This window comes from Chelon labrosus (genome assembly GCF_963514085.1).
Source record: "Chelon labrosus genome assembly, chromosome: 12".
Taxonomy (NCBI): domain Eukaryota; kingdom Metazoa; phylum Chordata; class Actinopteri; order Mugiliformes; family Mugilidae; genus Chelon; species Chelon labrosus.
In genome coordinates, this window is record NC_140345.1 from 5007096 (window position 1) to 5028969 (window position 21874).

A 21874-nucleotide genomic window follows, 5' to 3' on the forward strand; every position below is an offset into this window, starting at 1 on the left:
ACTTTAGATCAGTCATCCAGGTCACATCCAAAAGACGTTTCGCCACTCATTCGAGTAGCTTCTTCAGTTCTAGGGTAAGGGTGGGAAGTTTGAGGACAGGGAGTTCTTTAATATGTTTAAAATATTCCTTTTAACGAATGACCTTGTTGAGGTATATTTTTGGACTTTTGAAACTGCAATTTTAAGCACTTAATGGACATCCAGTTTGACTTACTTTTAAGTTCGACGTGTACACGAAATTTGAACATGACAGCCATCAAAAAGGCCCATGACGAGGAGGTGGTGTGGCGTGATCAAAGCAGCTTTTGTGTTTGAGATTGTGTTGCTGTTTCCGACATCAAGAACTGCCTCACATGCAGCATGGACAATAAATGAATGAATTGGCAACTTTTTATATATATATATATATATATATAAGTCTGTTGTCAACTTTAAAAATGATTTAACTTCATCTAAAGCTGTCCATAAAGGTACATTTGACATGTATGTTTGTGCCTGAGAAATGTTTCAGGACTCACAACACAAACCATGTGTTTTACTCGTTCGCACATGAAGCGGACGAGCTCATTCCTCCTAAACTGGGGGGGGGGGGCTCTGTGCATGTCACATGAACACTGGCATGTTAAATCTGCAGCAGCTCTCCGTGTGCCCCACCCTCCCCGTGTCATGTGTGCGCTGGCATGTTCGTGCCGTGCTGCAGCTCTCCGAGTGCCCCACCCCCTTCCACACACTACGCGTCCTGCTGGCTTCCTATAAAAACTTGACAAAGTGGATTCAATGCGAGAACGCATCCAGACCATCTCCATACCTGGCCACGCACACGCCCCGCTCAGCTGCAGGTAAGCGCTCAACTCTTAGCTTTTTAAAGGGGGACACCGCGATGAAATGTGGCGGTGACGGGGAAGCGTCCACGGCGCCGGTTTCAATGAGAAGCGTCGCGTTGTCCCTGAGGTTAAAGTTGCTGCACTTTTATTTCTTTTGGGTTTTTTGAAACTTAAGTTTTGACCACGTATCCACGATGACTTTTTTTTTGTTTTGTTTCTTGATGAGTTTTTTTTTTTTTTCTTTTGTTAAATTTTTGCAATATAAGTTTTTTCTCCCTTTTAAAGCTTGTTTAGAGCAAAAATGGAGAACATTGTACTCTTTGTTGCTGAAATTTAGGTAAAAGTCAAAACCTTTTCTCTGAGGTGCCTCTGGTCCAATTAAATTAATCTTGGAACAAATAAAACAGAACCCACGTGGATCTTTGGATAATACAACATAAAAGGGCAAAGTACCTCTACAGTGAACAGCTGCATATTGATTTTTAAGTTTAGCAGTAATAAACTGATCAATTGGATTAATTGACATTTTCTAAAAAGTAATTCATGACTGTGGTTGTTTTGCCACATATGCAGCTGACTGGGACCAAATTAAGAAGTAGAGCTGCACCAAAGAGGTAGTTCTAGAGGCAGAGGTAGTTCCACATGAAAATCATCAACTTCAGCTGTTCGTTTGGCAACACTTGAAGTCCAATACTATGATTAAACCGTCTAGTAGGATGTATTTCCTTATTTAAAAACTTCCATTAGATTTGATTACAGCTTGTGCAGCAACACATAAAACCTGAGTTTAACCTGTGGAGGAAATTAAAAAGAAAAAAAAAAATTACATATATTTTTTTTTCTTCTAAGATTCTAGCAAATATTAAAACTCATTTCATCTTAAAGTTTTATTCTGTGCATTCAATCATCAAGTTTACTTGGAGATGCCCATCAGACCTTTTGTGGGGAGTCCTTGTGCGCATGTCTTGTCTTCTGCACATTTTGTACCCTGGCAGAGTGGAATCTGGAAAACACACGGCCCCTCTTCTTCTTTAAGAGTATTTAACTGAGAGGTTCAGCTACATTAAGTCTAACCTGAAAAGGTACACTTGAATACACCCATTTTAATGTTTTGTCTGATTTTAATGGTCTTTTTACATTGTTGACTCTGGGTTTTTATAAGACTGTTGGTCATATAAAAGTTAAAATGGTTTAGTTTCCTGCTCGTTTTTGCTTGGGCTGTTTGGCTAGTTGTTGTTATTTGTATATCCCAAGTTGGATATACAGGGTGTGGACCTTTTCACTTTTTCCCCCCCTGTTGATTAGATTAACGCCCAAGTGTTGGATTAGTGGGTGGCTTTTAAGTGCAGGACGCCAAATGGTTTAACTGCTAATTTGCAAAGATCCGTTGAATTCACAAAGTTGCAAACTTTTTCTTTGTCTCCGTGGATCAGCCACATCGTCTTTTTCACAGCGGGGTCCCAAAATGGAAGCCGTATCTTGACTACATGTTACTTGGGGCGAAAAAAAAAAAAAACATGACCTGTGTGACCCTTTTGATCTCTTTGACATTCTGGCCTAATTTTATGCCAGAGTCCTGTTTCGGCTTGTTGGAGCCACACCAACGCCTGTAATTGACTGAATATTCAACCCTAACGTGCCCTTTTTTTAAAAATGTCTTTGCACGTTTTTTTTGTGTTGCATTTTAGGGTTGAGATCGTTGTTCAAGTTGATCCAGAGAATTGTTTTCATAGAAAACCTCTAACAATAGAATATGTCATTAGATGAACTTCACGTGTTTTATGATGAACTCATTGTAAATAGTCTGCAGACAATCCAAAGTAATTAGTTGCAGCTTAAACTGTTTTCGTGGGCGTGATGGCTTTCTGTTGAGTCACTTTGCAAAATCTTGGCACAGCAAAACCACACGGACAACACTAATGGTGACATGCCACCGTCATGAATAAGGAGGATGCACAGACGGCGGTGTGGGGCAACTGCACAACTAGATGGATTAATGATGATGTAACCCTGGACAGCTGTTCCACGGCAGAGCGTTTGTATTGTCTCTTTAATGAAAATCCCCACTCCTCCACGGTGGATCCCCTGCTTTAGGGGCATCAGGCTCCAGTGGGGAGTAAAGCGACTCGAAGAGGCGGGACTAAGACAGGAAGAAGGGAGTGTCGATGGAATTTCATTGGTTGTTGGATTAAAGTACACAGTGTACCCAGTTAACATTTACGGGCCGCTGCATGTTACACTAATGCTGACTGACAACCTTCAGCTTTTATTAACCATCTCCATGGAAGAGAAGAATAAATTATGCTTTGTTTTACAACCTCTTCTTTAAATTAAAGAAATATTTCAATTTGAAATATTGCATAGAAACAGCCCAAGGCAACTGGGCATAGAACCCACCAATTCTTTGTAACTCCTAATTAATCCCGTCTGTAGCTGGTGTTTGTGAAATGTGGTCACGAGTATTGCACAAAGGGAGAAACACCCTCTTGCTTTCATGCTGGGCTTTGGATCAGCATGAATAGTTTGCAGGTGATTCACCTGGAATCACTTTTAGGAATGCAGAGAACCGCTCCCAAACACGGAGTCGGTTAATGGATCAGCTGTAAGATCTGCTGCATTTAGAAACTGCCTCTGACTCGGCATTCTCAGTCCCACATTCTGCTTCTACACATGTTTTGAAAAAGGTGAGGTTATGTGTGATAGGCTATGAGCGTCTGAGATCCCATGAGCCAAAACGACATCCTGCTGCTCAGTCTTTGTTTCTTTATACCTAATATGAGGAAATATTTCAAGAATGTACAGTATGATGATTTCTCCAGAAATGCAGAGAATGTCCGACAAGATAATAACTGTACATCAGCCACAAATCTAGAGGTCACACAATGGAGTAGATTATTTTACTTTATCTAATTTTAAACCGTCATTACGTGGCATAAAGCATGAGATTGTGACTTGTAGTCGGCATGTGTTAAGGGCACTCAATCCTACAAGTCCCATAATGCACTTCCAGCTGCCTCTTTGTAATAGATCCACCTTGGCTTGTAATTTCTCGCTGCTGGTGGGTCTTGAGTGTAAGCTGAAATGTTTTTCAAACTTAAAGCTCCACAAAAGCTTCTTTTTTTTTTTTTTTTTTTTTCCTCAGGCATGTGACGAGTAAACTAAACTCCATGTGTAAAATCGGTGGCGTGCTCCTTTAAGATGGTATGGTACACTTCATTTTCCATTACAAGTTTCCAGCAGGTGATACCTGAGCACTGTAGCATGTAGGGTCCGCTTGTTGGCTCGACCAACGCATTCGGACTACCTGAAGTGTCTACACAATTGGCTGCTAATTAGAGGATAACTACAGGACTGAAGGTCAATTTAAGGTGTCATTAGGTACACATGTGTCTCCAACTATTCACTGAATAGTTAAAATCCAACCTGTGAGTCAGGAACCCTAGACAGGCTATCCGGGTGCTGAACTCTGCCCATCTCTCCCTCCCCCCCCCCGTCCTGTGCCCCCCCTCTCCCGGACTATAACCCACCCATCACACAGGGACTGTACCTCACCTGCCTTCGTAACACAAAAAGACACAAGGACTCTAACCTGACAGTAATCTGCAACTTACTGCACCTTTGCACCTTACTAGGTAAACCCAAGCTGCAACAGTACATTGGACTGTTGTACACGGGCAGATTTCTGTTTATTTACTATATTTTTCTATATCCAGAAGGTTCATCTGCTATATTCCTTCATATTTTGTCCATTTAGATATTTTTTTTTTTTTATTATGTGACAGAAGGAAGCGTTTTTTTCGAGTTTGGCGTGAACGTATTGGGAAACTGACAAAGATATCGTGAACCTTAAGATCAACTTAAGGTCTTTGCTTTTTCACTTTGAATTAATTGTAATTTTTCTGACCTGCTTAAAGTGATAAGAGGTTCCCCTTAGACACGTACTTGTCGACAGTAACCCTATTTTTCTGACCTACGCCACCTGTCAAAGCAGTGAAGTCCACAAATGCGTGCAAAAGTGTGACATGGTGCAAGTGTGCAAACTTGCATAGACACTTTGTCACTGAAAGTGGATTTTAAAACGGTCCCAGTAATCATTTTCCCACAAATTTACCTCTCTAAAACCAGGCACGCAGGTTAAATCTTGACTTCTTTATACAGTCAACTGAACGCCACTTATATCAGATTATTGATGCTGATGTTGACATGCAGGGTCGAATACCCAGCTTTGACCTAATCTCTTAATCACAAGGCTTCAAATAATGAGCTTATCCTTCCCCCCCCCCCCCCCCCCCCCCCCCCCCCCCCCAAGTCTTTGTTGGTTTTGGATCAGTCAACAATTTAGAGACAAATTTTGATGGTGTTTACTCAAGATGTGTCCCATGTCAGCTCATGTATACAAACCTCTTCGCTGGAAGAAATTGTTGTATTTCGGCTCCAACGCTTCTAATTATAAGCGTCTTAAGAACCGGTTCAGGCCCTGTGAGTTTTGCTCTATAAGAACTTAAGTTGAATGATGTAAATACTAGCTTGTTGCACTCCTTAGAGTTGTGTGTTCAGTAAAATGGAAGTTGATTATATAACCGACAGCAATTGGAGCAGTTCAAATAAAATAAGTCGGCAAATGTTAATGAGAGGAAATCACTGTCCCTTGTTTCGATTTTGCAGAGCTATCTGGTGCTTGAAGGACAATCCTGAGGTCTGATGTGTAATTTCTGACCCATATTGAGATTTAAAGAACAAACCAGGAAGGTTATGTAACGCACTACAGTTAGACGTGCAGGTTTATAAAAACACACCGTCTTCCTGTTTTTCTATTCGATTGGTCTCTTATGATTTTCTATTCTTGTTTTGGAAAGGGGCAGAAGGGGTGTGTTTTTGTTTTTGGGAAAGCGACCCACTGAGAGTAATGCATTTGGACAGCGGTGTGCATGTGTGGAGAAGTGGGCGTGTGCCGCAGCCGAGCCGGAAGATCTGGTGGGTGAAAGCGGAGCTGTATAAAAAGAAGCTCAGAAGCTCTCAGCAGTTCAAGTTGATCGCCGTTTGGCGTCTGTTGAGATTTATTTAGTGCGGCTGGGAAGGTCCCAAGTCTCAGATTTTGTTTCTGCAACTTCGACGGGCAACTTTTAAAGCTTGGATTAATTTCTTTTTCTTGTAAGCGGTGTAACACCAACCAGGTTGGTAGATAATGCTCAACATTCAGTATGTCTTAGCCTCTCCACCTCCTCACCTGGAACCTTCATCACACATTCATCCCAACTAAAAGTGTCTTTCCGGTTTGTCTTGTCTTGCACTCCTTGGCTTTGGATGCATTTAACGTTTTGCCTTCCCCTGTCCTTGCACCCGAAAAGACCATCCGTCTGGTACTTTTTAAGTCATAATCTCTCTGTGTGCCGTGTTCCTTCTCAACTGTTACGGTTCTGTTATTCATCAGTTACACATGGATTTATTTTTTTTCGGGTGTGAATGAATCAAATTGTCTTCTTCTTTGCTGTGTCAGTTTATGACGCAGCATGAATAGAGGCTCTGTTGCTCCGGTCCAGATCTGGATCAAACATGATAATTTAATAACGGGGATAGAGGAGTGGGGTGCTTAGGGGGCATTCCTGGTCGAAAAGCATGACGAGAAACTGTGCCAAGTAGGACAACTCTAAAAAAGGTTCCAGCTGTGAAATGTTGGACGTAACCACAAACCTAAGATCTCTGTGCATGGTGTTCAGACTGGATCTGCACACAGTGAAGTTTGTTTTCTAGTTTAAGGCAGTGGATGTTCCTCCTGGTGCCTGCTTCAGATGGCTTTAATTTGCAATGATCTCACGTTTATGAAACGTTGGATAAAAATCAACCATCTACATAACGCTTTGGTTTGTATCACTCAAAATAGAAGTGTACTTGACTACGTGGGTTTTTCAAATGTTGGATTTCTGTTTCCCCCCCCCCCCCCCCCTCTCTCTATACAGTGAGTAGCGGTCCAGACCTTCCTTCTGTCTTCCTCTACCTCTCACCACATCAGCAGACATGATCATCAGACTGGGCAGACTGACTCCTGGATACTTCCGCCTCCTCCAGGTATGCACGGCTTCACCACACTTGATGAACTCTTCAAGTACTCTTAATATCAATGTAAATTTAATAATAATTTTAATATATTGCCACATTATCTCTAATCCTCACCCACTGAGCCATCTGTTGGCGTAATGTGGAGCGTTCTTGTTCTTGTTGAAAAGCCCTCATTTGCTAAAAGCTCCTCACTTTCTCCTTTTGCAAACGGCATTTTGAACTGCTGTAAGGGAAGGGGCCCCGTGCCGTTTTGCGTCCCCCAATCTGCTTTCATCACCAGCATAATTAGCGATGGCGCTAATCATGATATGATTTCCTCCCGTCGTCTTTTGTTCCTCCTGTCGTCGCCATAATCCACTCACCAGTAGTGGCCCTCCATATGTCCCGTGTATTGTGTCGAGTTTTTGTTCGCTTATTAACCCTAATGTGGGGACAAAGACTGTCCCCTTGTATGCATTTACAGTAACTCAAAAGCTTAACAGACCGGAGAGAAGTGACTGGATGTTACATAAGATCTGACACAGAAAATTTGCTTTGTTAATGCCGAGTAACTATAGGGGACCGTATATCCAAGTTCAAGGTGGTGTGTTTATGGAAAGGCAGCATTGGCTTCTAACTGGCTCTTTGAGGAAATGTCTTACCTATGCAAATATACAATAACAAAGATTTAAACCACTCCAAAAAACGGATAGGCATGAACAACAGGGGCAAAGACCGGCAGCATTGGCACATTAACAATAGCATTTTTAAAAAAAAAAAAAAAAAAAAAAAAAAAAAAATTTTTTTTTTTTTTTAATGGTTGGTGATGGGCTAGAGATTTCAATAATCGGTTAGACATGTATGCATTTGTGTTCCCTATTGGGCTCTATAATTCATTCATTCATCTTCTGTACCCGCTTAGTCCTGTTAAGGGTCGCAGGGGTCTGCTGGAGCCTATCCCAGCTGTCATTAGGCGAGAGGTGGGGGTGCGCCCTGGACAGGTCGCCAGTCTATCGCAGGGCTAACACAGAGAGACAGACGGGCTCTATAATATACTTGAAAATAAACTTCCTACCACCATATGCTAACTGCTATATGTCAATGGAATGCATTTCTGATAAAACAGGTGTTGAAACTTGTTTCTTGACTACCAAAGTATCTATAACTTAAAATAACAACAAACTGTCTAAAACATTCTCATAATAGGCTGTAGTATGAAGATTAACTCTGGAAACACAAATTCTCTTGGTGTGCCCCATTAGCAATTTGCTAACAAATATGGGTGGCAGCCATAGACTGTATATAGATGAACGTCGGACCAGCTGCTCAAAAGTAAAGCCAAAAAATTACTCTCGGACCATACTGCGCAGACTCGGGCTCCAAAGTCACAAGATGGCGTTGGCCGTACCGCCGGGTGTCAATTTGTCCTATGCGAGGAAGTGGGGACGCATTGTGCATGTTTACAGTCTATGGTCCCAACACCACGGTCACCATTGCTGACATTGTTGACATTCCTATCTCGATGCTTCAGGCACTTCAGGGGTCATAAAGGTCACTGAGGGGCTGTGCTTTAAGACGTTACCTGCAATAGAGTTTATCTGATGTTGGCTGCCCCTCTATAAATAGAACTTGTTCTATATCTTCTATTTTCTGCCCAGGACTTTGTGTTCCCCTTTACTAAAATGTCTTTCCCCTTCTAAATATTTAATCTCCGTTCTTGCCAAAAGTTTGGTCACATGGCAGAGGCCTGGAGAGATGAATGCATTTTAAGTAAGAATCCTCTTAGGACAAAAATATTCGAATGTTTGCTTTTGAAAAGGTTTGGCCTTTAAGGGTAGAGCGTCTCTGTTGACCACAAGCGCATTTTGAATGGGTCATTGTTCCCACTGTTCACTGTTGATTGACCCCCTAACCTTTGCCCTGTTTGCTTTTGCAGAGGCAAGTTGCGGGTGAGGTGCAGACGCAGCCGCAAGACCGTGCCGTCAACCAGATAGCCATGATGCTGGCCATCATGGGCCTGAGTTTGTCCTACTACAGCGCCAAACAGATGACGGAGAAGGTCCACGCCGCGCCTGCACCCTGAAAACACTTTGACGCGTGGAGACAATGGACGAACCAATGAGAAGTGAAGGAGGTGGAGCGAGGAGGCCGAAGTGGAGGCGCAGCAGTGTCTTTTCTCACCTCACAGTCATAGTCGCACTCGGACACTGAATTTCTGGGATCCCTCACTCACAATGTGCAGAGTTTTTAGGGCTAAGTGTTTTCTATACTTCCTCTTGCCAGGACCTTCAGGGACTTATAGGGATGGCTCACTCTGGTCTGGGTGGGTGATCAATACCGGCAGACTGCCAGCCTGGGTCTGAACATTAGTCATTACGAGAGTACATGCTTGCAAGATGCCGTCAATACTGTTGTAGGCTATAAAAGGGAGAAACCCCTAACTGTGAAAAAATGCTTGTCCTAATATGGTCAAGTAGTATGAACAGTAATGCTTTTGTAAGGGAAGGCTGACTGCATTTGAGATGTACCTTGTAATGAAGTGATGACAGGCCCAGAAAAGGGTTAAAGGAGATGAAAGGTTAACTTGACCCCTTTAGGTTCTTTTTGTTTTCTTCCAGCAGAGCCTTCTGAACAGATCAGGAGCTTTATTCCAACTGTCTACATATACTTGTGAATCTGAGTCAAGTTGATATTTGCACAAAATTGCAGAAACATTTTTAAATACTACAGTGGATCTGCAAAGGGACATAAAACTACTCACTACTTTATTTGTATGGTCTTTTCTCTTCTTGTGTTTCAGTTTTAACATTAATCTCTGCAGCCCTGCACATGTGATAAGCTCCCTGGTTAAGAACCCTCTCTGCAGGGGACGTACTAATGTCAATGCAAACCTTCAAATGCATGCGTGTGCTTTACATATAATTCACGAGTCTGTTGTTTTGTTTTTATTGATGAATGTATCAGTTTATTATGTAATGAATTAATAAAGCTGTGAATACTTTGAAAGGCATACAGTGGATGTTTGGTAGTGTCTGAAAGCCATCGCACTGATTCCTGAAAGAACAAAGGAACGATCTCTGAGCCGCGTTTAAAGAGACTGGAGGTTGGCACGGGGTGCTGCACAGCTACAGCATTTCCTGCGTCGGAGATTCTGCGGTGTCCTCTGCACACAACAGGATGTGGTCAGCCTGCTGCACACGTTATGTCTCCCTTAAGTGAGGCTGCGTTTTTCTTTCTTCCGCCTGCTTGCGTGCCACTGAACATGCAAGACCACAATGACGGTGGATTTGCAGAAGTACAGCATGGTAGTGTAGGGATGGTTTTACCTGTTTGTCGGAGTTGGAAGCTTTGTGCATTTGCAATGTGCCGTTTTTTTTAACATGGGATTAGAGTATGTGTGCTTTGTTGAAAAGACAGGTTAACGGCTGGTTTTAGCTTTAAATGCATCACAGAAAAAAATCCAGAGCAGTCTTCTCTGTAAACTCTTGCTCATTACATAGTGGAAATGTTCCTCTCAAAGAATTAATTTGCACATTTATCATGCTGTTGTAGCCTATAAGTTTAGATTTCATCAGTATCATGCTATGTGTAAGTGATGTAGGGAAGAATCTGACTTGTTGGCAGATGTTTGCTCTTGATTCCCGTTCTCCCCCTGCTACGCAGACATGTTGGAGGCGGATTGGCGTTGGCTTTTCTGCACGTCCTCCCTTTCTCTTGCAGGGCGTGGAGGTTGGAGAGTGCGCATGCCTGCTCACAGGCTGATGTGATGCCCTGTGACAAGCCGAGACCTCGTTGGGCGCCACGTAACCCAACTGCCCACGCCGCAAGCTCCTCCCTCATCGCCCTCAACCCATTCCATCCCCCACCGCACGTCACTGGGCAAAAATCTCACTCTGGCAGCGGTGATGCTAGCACCAGAGGACAACCCTTAACGAAGAGCGCTCATTGGTTGGGCGGTGATGCGTCACCAAAGTCGGCCTGGTTCTGAGCCATAGAAACAAAAGGATGGGGATAAGGTCATTGGTGGGGCATGTGGATGGGAGGATCGTTATCTGGGACGGAGGAGCGGCGGCTCCAATCCCTTTATTTAGTTTTAACATCCAACAAGCTTTAACCAAATAGCACGAGAGGTGGCCTAAACATTCAAAACACGTGAAGTTGTGAGAATGACATGGCTTGGTACATGTTTGTACACAATTACTCAGGAATGGGTGGAATTCAGAGCTGTAGGTGCTGCAAGATCCCCAAACAGGACTGTGACCCTCATTCTCAGATGAATGTCAACTTTCATTATTCACTCCCAAATTCACAATCACTCAGAGGACCAGTTACCGCAAATATGCAGAACTTGTATGTGCATGAGAAGTATCTGGAGTGTTTTTGTGTCTGGTATGTGCAATATGACTGTATTTGAGACAGGTTTTTGGATAATGAGCAAGTGGGACATTCAGCTTATGAAGTAGCTTTAAAAAAGTACTGTAAGTGTTCCTGTTTTTAGGGGAAGTGCTTGAGCCACAGAGGCATTTCCTCTTACCTGTAATGTTTTGTTGCTGCTTTATGATCACAATAAAAAATGACAGTCTTTCCTGTGTGTGTTTTTATGAACTACTGATTCTACAGTCAGCCATCTCATCCGTCCATGCTCGTGTTTATTTATAGTTCGTCACCATCGAGTCATTATTTTTTATTGCAGTACATTCACTGGTCAGCCACAACATTAAAACCACTGACAGGAGAAGTAAATAACATTGACCATTTTGTGACAATCCAATGTTCTGCTGGGAAACTTTTGGACCTGGCATTCATATGGATGTTACTTAGACATGTACCACCCATCTAGACCAGACCAGGCACCCCCACCTCATAGCAATGACACTTCTTGATGGCAGCAATCATCCCCAGCAGGATGCAGCACTGACACAGACACACACACAAAAATGGTTTAGGAACAACTGAAAAAACATGAAGAACAGCACAAGGTGTTGACCTGGCCTCCACATTCACTAGATCCCAAACTGATCAAGTATCTGTGGGATGATCCACAGAGGCCTCTCCCCTCAACCCATAGGACCCAAAGACCCCCACTAACAACATTCTGTTTCCAGACACCACAGGACACCCTCAGAAGGCCCATGTCCATTCTCTGATAAGTCACAACTGTTCTGGAGGCACAAGGGAGACCTACACAGTAAGATAAGATTTAGGACTTTATTTATCCCCGTGGGGGAAATATATGGGAGAATATATGTTTTCGTCCAAATATTAGGAATGTGGTCATAATGTTTTGCCTGATCGGTGTATAAATCATCACTGCGTACTATGTGAACAGCAGACTGGACCTCATTTGCAACAAGCAAACTACATTCTATCATTTTTATTTTGCAAAGGCCATCGTTGCATAGCCTTTGTTCATCAAATGCTCTCAAATCCCTCGGGTAAATGCTTATTTTAGAAACACTGCTCTCCATTAATTTGGCACCTCTTAAATGGAATAAACAGACAGAAGATTTTAATCCTCATCCCCACTGGATGATGCAGAATGTGCTTTGGTGTACTATGTGCTTTTGCTGTTTTCCTGGTTGTGTTCATTTTGGGGATTTGTTATTTTGCTGCTGTCAGTGTGGCTTTGGGTTTCTTCCTCTCTGCTGTGTTCAAGTCTCTCTTCAGATCTTGAAGTCAATATAAAGATTATATCATAAGCACATAAGTAAAGTCTCATATCAATTAGTCCATAGTCACATTCAGAAAATACATTCAGGACTGAGCTGAAGAACTGGTGTTGCCTAAGGTTATGAAGGTTTTAGGCCCCTATTTTAAAATATCCACGGTGAGTGATTAAAGATGGCAAAGAAGACCCAGATGTTTTTATCAACATTTTAATGAGAATTGTGTCTCTATCACAGCTACCCAATTAGATTGTGTCTAGTACCTGGATAGAAAAGATTAATGTTGTTTATCCATTGAACCAGTTCTGACGGCCTTCGCATGACACAAAAAAACATTTGCTGCCCTCGAAGATCCCCCGCAGATTTATTAAACGCCCAGAATGTAAAAGCACAAGCAGATCACATATCTGTTTATATCCGCACACCACATCAGGTCACATTTCTGCATCCCTGGCAGAGTCTGACCGAGGAGGCTGGCAGCGTGCACGTGCTTGGCAGAGGCATGTGCTGGATGGAGGTTCACTTTGGGGTAGCCTCCACCCAGGGAGTCACTGTTGTGACTGTTGTCCAACGTGCAGGCTGCAGAGAACACAGTGTCTCTCAGATCTCAGACACTCCTGTCCTGCAGCACAATCAGCAGAATCCGTTTTTATCTGCTGCCACATCAAGTCCTAATAAACTGGTTATAATGTGCGGTTAGTGCAGCTGTATCTCAGCCCTGTAACCTACCAGGTCAGAGATGTAGGCCGCCATGTTCTGTCTCCTAATCACACTCTGGTTTTTTATTCTCCCCTACTCTCTGCCTTCCTCTCATTGGGATTTACAGCAAAGCTGCTTATCTCTGGAATTGAAGGCAGTTTGTTTCTCTGTTTATACACTCTCACACATGTTTTTTCTTCCCACACGGTTTATGGTCATTTTGTGTTTCACCTGCCACCTGATGTCATCTCTTCAGAAGAAAACTCTTTGATTTTTATGATTAATTTGTGAAACATGTCCAGTTATGAAATAGTAACCACTGTAATAATTTGATTGCAAAAAAAAAAATGTAATGACACGTATTTTATGAATAAAAGTGACAACAACAAAACACTGTAATATATAAGTACCATTTCAGAATTGCGGGTACATTTCAAGTTTAGACAAAATTAGAAAAAATATAAAAAAATTTTTGTAAAACCTTTTTCATTCCCATAGAGAATACTTTAAATTTAACACTTCCAGCATTTGCCAAGCTTAAACATGTAAGATTTAAAATATTTAAATCTGAAAATCATCATACTAACAGTAAAATCAGTCAACTCTGCTGCAGACAAATTAGGGTAAATATTTATAGTACTCAAATTTTAAAACCATGTCTTTCCTATGAGAACTTTTGTTTTTAAATCCACTAATTCAAGTTTAAGTTTTCTAAGATAAAGACTATTTTTTCAGGAGTAAAAACATTGACACATTTAACTGGAAAGTTTGCCAGTTTGGTTTGCATTTTCTCCAAAAATGAATGAAATGCTTTGAAATTTCATGTAGTGAGAATGTAAGTTATGACACAGCTTCTGGTCAATTTGTCAACAATAAAACATATTTCATCATAGCTTTTTTGAAACAAAACTTGGTGAAACAGAGTTGACGGAGATGTGAACAGAGTTGACATGAATAACAGAGTAGACAAACCATGCGTAAAAGGCCAAAAACAGTAACATTAAAACTTTTTAAATGTAGAAATATTTCATAGAACATCTGAAAATCTATAAATTCATCAATCTGAGCAATAACAACACAACAAAATAACAACTGTCACCCTCCTCACTCCCTCGAAAAATTATTCACTGGCGATTTCAGCCCATATTTCTTTGTCTATTTCAACATGGCGCCCTGTCACTTGGGTTGGTTGTGAGATGATTCTGACAACATCATCAAAGGGATACCACAAAGTATCCTCATGGTTTGGCCAGTAGAAGCGATTTTTCCCCACCTTGTGCATGCATGTGACTTTTGCATGTGTCTCATTGAAATCAACAATGGTCCCAGGATAAAAGTCATCATCATATTTAACGACACACCACTGTCCAATCACATCTTTGCTCTCCCACTTGATTTCTCCTCTTGTTTGTTGCTCTTCAGCGGTATCAGAGAGGACGGGCTGAACATCAAATTCAAATCTCTGTGAGTTGTGACATGTACACTCAAGAAACTCAAGAATCTCAATTTCTCTGTATAATTTGGAGTTCTCCCGTTTTATTCTTTTCCGTCCTGACCGCCTTTGTCTGAAATGATAAAAATAAATTGCTTACAAATTGAACTTAACATAGCCTGCCAGTATTCCTTGTATGAATGAGTTTTCAAAGAAATTAATATTTATTAATGTGTATTTCATCATATATTACATACTATCATGTTGACAGGTACTGATAAGGTACTGATAATCAACGAACTACACTTCTCACTTGATCTATAACTTTGCCGACTGGACTGTAATTATACACTCACTGACCTATGCAGTCATCTAACCATTCACAAATCTGACCTGGACGTCTGTGGTTCAGGGTCTGGTTCAGGACCTGGTGGTGGTGTTTCAAAAGTTCTCTGCCTTCTTGCTCTGCACCTCTGCTGAGCCTCTCTCCAATACCTCCGCTTATGCCTCTGCTCCCTTTCACTCAGATTAGCCACTGTGCTGGTTAACCCTGCATTTCTCTTTTTCTTCCATCTCTCCCTGTCTTTTTCCAAATTTGCTGCCCTCCTTTCAGGGTCAGCATTTCGCCGTGCCCTGTATTGCCGTTGCCTTTCTGCTGCAGACACCTCCATCTTCACCTACCTAGAAAATAATAACATTTTCTTGACCTGGAAAGTGATATCAGAAATCTTGCCTTTACAATAAAATTACCCAGAACCCACAATAAATGTATAAACTAAAGTAAAATGCTTAGAAGTGATTGGGAACAACTGACTCTGTTAGTCACTGTCAGCTCTGTTATCATTAAAATTTTGACACATGTAACAGAGTTGACGATAACAGAGTTGACGATAACAGAGTTGACATTTTCCACCATTTTGTGCTTTAACTCCACATGCTAGCTTAAACCAGATACCACATGTCATGAATAAAACCATAATTTTATGAATGTTCATCATATAATTGTTAAAAAAAAATGATGGACAGACTCACTAGAATATCATAGTAACAGATTTGACATACAATTAATCTACTGTTGGTGCATTCTCAACATTTTGAACAAATTAATGAGAGAGAAAGTTTAACATACCATAGTTCCCTCCAAATCGTTTCTGCAAGAGGAAGTGACATCACTGGGTGCAGGTCACATGTTTTTATTTAAATGCTGTAGGGTTTTTTATGTGGTTTTATAACAGAGATTACAGAGTTGACCGGATCATAGGGACAGATAAAAAATATGGGGGGGGGGGGGAATCATTTAATGAATATTTTACATATAAATTGTTATTGGTGAACATTCAATATAATTAGCAATATTATGTAAAACAGATCCAGTAAAGACTTTTTTAGGGGGAAATAACGAAAGGTTTTTCTGGGAGATGCAAAATGTACCCGCAATTCTGAAATGACACATAAGTGAATAAAGACACATGTGCTTAAGATGCCTTTGAAAAATGCTATTTTTGCTGGTTTCACAAGTATGGAAGCGTCAAGTCTGAGAAGATCCACTCAAAAGGAGGTGAGCATCAGTCCCACAGGCAGATCTCAGGTAAGCCTAGATTCTCACCAAAATACCTCCCTGCGCCCCCGCTTCCTCCACAAAGTGAAGGTGAGCGGTACACGTAGGATGGCATAGCCGCCAGGAATGATGGGAGGCTTGAGGTTTGATCACCTACATCTGGTTTTTAAAAACATCTCGTGAGATGTTCTGATATCAAGAAGTGCTTGACGATCATACACCTATTGACAACCAACAGCAACAGCAAAAAAAAAAAAAAAAAAAAAATCCAGACAGATGACTGGCCACTTGGGTTGACAACTCCCTGAAAAATAAATAAGGGACGCTTCATCGGCAGGGCCGGCAGACTCGATTGCCTTCACCCTTCCCGGCGTGGTGGATTTTTTTTTTTTTAGCCTTTATTTGTTTGTGTGAAGCGTTTTTTTTAACTATTTGACTCGAACCTGAATTGAATTAGATGATTAGATGATGATTAGATTTTTGAGTGATATGAACTCTGCACATGGAAAACAAATTATTACTCAACAATTTATTTTTAATACAAAATAACTAAATTAACAGAATCAAATAAATATCTTTCTTAAACAGAAACTTGTCCTGCTTAACTTAAAACTGTATACATTAATATAAAACAATAGAAAGCAGAACATTCCTCTTGTAATAGTGCAATAAGAAAAGTGCAAACATAAAGTGTGAGGAAAAGTTGTAGCTTTGTTGTCTTCCGGTATCTTCTTCGCAAGCAACAGTACCTCGACCAATGAGATGAGCGGGATTCCCGCTGTCAGCTCATTGGTCACAGAGCAGGAGACGGCCTGGAATAAGTTTACCGTAAATGTTCATATAAAGCGCCCTGTCATTCATTAGTTCCATTGACATTTTACACACTTTTTTTTATTCTCACGGTAGTACGGGACAGAGTGCGACCCGTTTCAGCTCAAAACAGGACGCTTACTTTCGTTTTTTCAACGAACGGTTGTGTCCACGTGGCTAGCATTAGCTTAGTGAACAATACATTCTCTTATATGTAATGTAGGTGTCCAGCAGGCTCCGCTGCAGAATTGCTAAGTGTGTAACCTAGCAATGAGTCGGCTACATCTGCTTCTACCATTTGTCCGATACTTGCTTGTTACGAAACAAACTCACCGAGCGCAGTGGTGGTTATGAGCTGGAAGATGTTGCCGTCGCAGAAGGTGTAGAAGCATTGCTGAAAGTCTGAATTTGCTCTTCCATTGTTATCCACTAATTGCGCAACTTAAAAATCGACGTCCCATAGTGCCAGCTACATTTAGAATTTCGTCACCAAACCCCCCAGATGTTTCACAACAAAGCACATGTGTGCGTGAGGCGTCATTTTCTGAAACTTCTGCAAGGCCTAAATGGAAATCACTGAATGAGGAACCAGCAACTTGGTTAACCACAAGTATCCGACACTGTCACACAAGTTAGTGTCTACACTGCCATGAAATAGTGGGATTTCAAAATATAGGCTACATCTGTCCATGGCAAACATCTTGAATTCACAGTTTTGTCTCAACAAATAAAAATATCATGGCTTTATCTTTAAAATCTATTTATGTATGCAAATATAAGCACCTCAAGAGTTTCATTTTCTTGAAAATGGTTTTCTTACAATACGTGAACAGATTTACTGGTTTGTTATGACAGTTTCAGTGGCTTTAGTGGAATTCGCATAAATCAAATGACCCCTGGTTGCAGACCATCAAGTGGTTTAAAGGTCTGAGCAAACTGTCTGAGCATTGTTTCCATTAATTTATCCCGCTTAAAAGCATGTTGTCTGGGGTCAGACTGTTTCTTTTGTTGATGAAAATCCACAGCCTGAGAATGTTGTTTTACTGCCTGCAGGGTTTAGATGGGCACAGTGTTTGCTGAGCCGCTGTACGAGGAGAGCAGGGACATTGAGCTGCTGATTTCCTGTCTGTATTGGTGGGGAATGCTGTGAGAATTGTGGCAGCGGCGGGAGCAAGGGCTGGAAATAGGCAGTGGTTTGAAAATGATAGACTCTCACTCGCTCTCTTTCTGCTGCATGTTCTCATCATTGTTGCTTCTCCTACTTTTTCGTATTTTCATCAGAGCTTCCTCAGCCAGAGTTTAGCTGACACTAACGTTTGAGATCACCTTTCCCACTGCGTGTCATTGTTAGCCTTTGACATACGGTATGTCACCCTAAGGGCATGTCTTTGGGTCACGTGGCCTATTTTTCAACAGTAAACTAGATCTTACATAAGTTGTAACAGGACACAGCACTGACTTGCACCTCTCCTGTTTTTCAGTTTTGTACCCGTTGACCTCGTTCCACCGTTCACACCAGAAAACAGTTCATCTTCAGTTTGAGGTCTGATCTGCCCATCAAAGTCAGTGAGTTCAATGCTGTTTGAATCACACATATAAAGTCCTCTTTTTTAATTTCATATGAAAAATACATTTTGCATCATCTTGGAGACATGGCTAAGATACTTGCAAGTTCTATTCAATCACTAATTTTTAAACAATTTTGTGATTATTATTCAATTGCATGAGTGATTAACAGATTAAAGCAGGCATGTGAGATATGGAAACAATTCAAGAGATGTCTGCTCTTTGCTCACTAGTCGTTTTAGCAGATGTACTGTGTATTCATAGTGTCAGAGTTGGCAGAGGAAATTTATAGGTTTGATGTTTTGCATTTGGGCAGGTATTTCTTGCAGTAAGCTAGAGACGTAGAAACTGCACATTCAAATACATGGGTTTAAAAGTTCTTCATGTTTGGGAGTTAATCAGCAGTCTCCTACAGTCATACAGTCCATTGCAGGGCTTCAATCTGCTTAGTCAGGGTTTTTAGGCCACACATTGACTACACTATATTACAGTCAACGTGTTTTATCGAGCCTGCTGCTTATACCGGCACCTTTATGCTTGCATGCTGGAGTTTGTATTCAAAAACAGCTTGCAGCCTGGCTTACATTAAACAAATGTCTTGTTTGCTGCCACACATGTTGCTCCTGTCCAAGTGAAATACACACCGCTGCACTGTTCACGTCGATCTCTAGCTACGCCCGCCCCCCTTTTTGCTTTTATGTCACCGCTGTGGCCAAGGCCATAGCAAGGGTAAAATTTCAACTGAGGTCCAGGAACATGCATTTGTTTTATAGCCTGTTGTTTCAAAATCTGAATTTAGTTTCTAGTTTTCTAGCGACTGTGTGCATGACAATGATTGATGAACAGAAAATATGGTTGAAAGAAAAAGCTTATTTACTTTCTCAAATACAGTACACCATTATCATTGTTTTCATCGCACATGAAATTCATTTTCACTCATCTTAGTTTAAGGCTTTCCTGTAAAACCAGTATTGTGTAGCTTCAGGCACAGGTTGCCTGGGTCTTGTATATTTGCCATGACAAATGTTTCTGAATGAAACAGTCCGAACATAAAGATATTGCTGAGTGTTGACAGAGCCGTTTCTTCTTGCTGTCAGTGCTGTCTTTTGGAAAAGAAAATAGGTTGGATTTCGTGGCCTTCCAGGGTCTCTTGTCACCACTTTGCTTCTAGTCACTTCCGTTGTGTACAGCTCTTATCTCTGTTGAATCGTACTGCACAGGTAACATTATATGTAATGTTAACATTAAATTGGTTTTCAAAAAAAGAGCAGCTTAGAGCTATCCTTTTCAATAGGTATCACTCAGAGATAATATCTCTGACCTGCCCATCCATCCCCAGCCCATCATATTTTATCTGCCAGGATCTGTACTGCTTTTTTGAATAACCATTGACTGTATATACTAGGAAATCACTCAACTGTTTGTGTGGATCAGTTGCTTCCGCCGTGCTGGAGGCATCTTCTCTTTCAGCTACACCAGCCATGCTGTACACCGTAAATGCCATGTTGGCTGACAGCTGTCATAAAACTTTTTTTCTTTTTTTTTTCCTGAACAGGGGAGAACATCATTATTTCCCTCCAGCTTGAGCGAAACTCACATCTACGCTCACAGTTGGAAAAATGGTGCGTTCAATTCACAGTTCACAAAAATATGAATGTGTTTAATGAACACTGTTCATTGAACGCGTTCATGCACAACACTGCACACATATAATACAAGGTGTCAGAATGAAAGAAAAACCTTACTGAGGTCAAAACCTGTGTGACTTCACTGGCCGCGGGGTGACTGTATCAGAGGGCACCTGATAAAGTTACACCCCAGTATCCGTTCCAGGGCTCCACACTCAAGACCGCTATAAAGGGAATTCAATGTTGAGTGAAAGGTGCTACTTTCTAATCCTCTCATCTCAACCAGAATTCCTCCCTCTAATCTTCCCTCGTCAACAGCCAACTTCTGTCCCCTGACACAAATTAGGCCAGCGCAGGTTATTTTGGAGGGAACATTTGAAGACAGGTGTGCACGGACATCTGAGAGACTTGCGTTTGCAAAAGGTTGGCTGGTTTTGTAATCGGTGCGTGCAGACACATGGCGCTTCGTGTGGATGCTGATCGTGACCGGCTTCCAGTTAAAACCGCCTGGATACTCAGGGTCAGAATATTTATTGCGCACGCATGCAGCCTCGTAAACTTTGTGACAAACCAAAATGGTTCCTGATTGGCCAAAAGAGCTGTCAGCTAATTAAAGGTCAAAAGCTAGCAAATTTATGGGGATGAGAGGAAGCAGTTGTGTATGGCAGTAACAGTGGATGCTGTAAAGCTGGATGGAATTGGTTGAGTTCATCTGGCTCTGTTGCGTAACATGATTCATGGCTGTGTCATATATTTTTGCTGGACTGTACGTTCATCCACACCAGTATAAATACAGCACATATAGTATACAGTGTGCTTTTGCATGTCCTACATTAATTTACCTGGCCATTAGCTTGCTAGATGCTAACAACAGCCTTGATGCTCTTTTGTTCTCATGTTTATGGCCGATGTTACCACTTGTACACAACTTCAGATCTCATAACCACAAAGTCTGGGAAGCACTGTCCGGACAGTCAAAATAAGCAATTGATTGAGGCCCCGTGAAAAATGACAAAGGGGGACCCATTATGGCTCATTATGGCATATGTTTCAATGACAACTATAAAACCCCCTAAACCTGTGAAGACCCTACAGAGCACTGGCAATACTCCCCAACTTCTAAGAGACACCTTTTCTTCCTAGTGTCTGACAATTTTGTTAGTTTGGACTGGAGGAATAGTACAAATACATCCACGCCAGGGCCCACCACAAACTAGGATCACCACTGCACAAACTCACAAGTGTGAAGCAGCAGTCGTCTTGGTTATGCTGCGCATGCTCTGAGTGGTTTTCTTCTGGTTTTAGAAAAAATACCTCCCAGGTTCTATTTTAGTTACAATGAAATGTACACACACACACGCTACATGTATAGAATGTAAGCCCTTCTGTGATCTCTTCTATTGATCTGTATGTAAGCAGCATGAAGCCATGTGCATTTCCATTTGAGCTCATGTATGCTTGAAATCCCTAACTGTTTGATTCTGTCTGTCTGTAAAACAGTTTTAGAATTGCAGTGTGTGACTGTATGTGTCCTTTCTTCCAGATCTTGAACCTAAGTTTTCTGTGGAGACAAACAGTTGGCCTGCTGCTGGACAACTGCCTCCAGCTTCGCTGCAGAAACCTGGTTTGAGCTGCTTCACAGCCGGTTTTAACAG

At 41.5% G+C, this 21874-nt stretch overlaps 1 protein-coding gene across 1 annotated transcript; it reads left to right on the forward strand.

The window, feature by feature from the left end:
- The first annotated feature begins 754 nt into the window (after positions 1-754).
- On the forward strand, positions 755-9870 carry LOC311496916 (putative transmembrane protein ZNF593OS). Its single transcript, XM_084556949.1, has 3 exons — positions 755-839; positions 6782-6890; positions 8797-9870. Exons 2-3 carry the CDS (start codon positions 6840-6842, stop codon positions 8941-8943), a joined length of 198 nt encoding a protein of 65 aa, XP_084413075.1. The 5' UTR covers positions 755-839; positions 6782-6839; the 3' UTR covers positions 8944-9870.
- The last annotated feature ends 12004 nt before the right edge of the window (positions 9871-21874 follow it).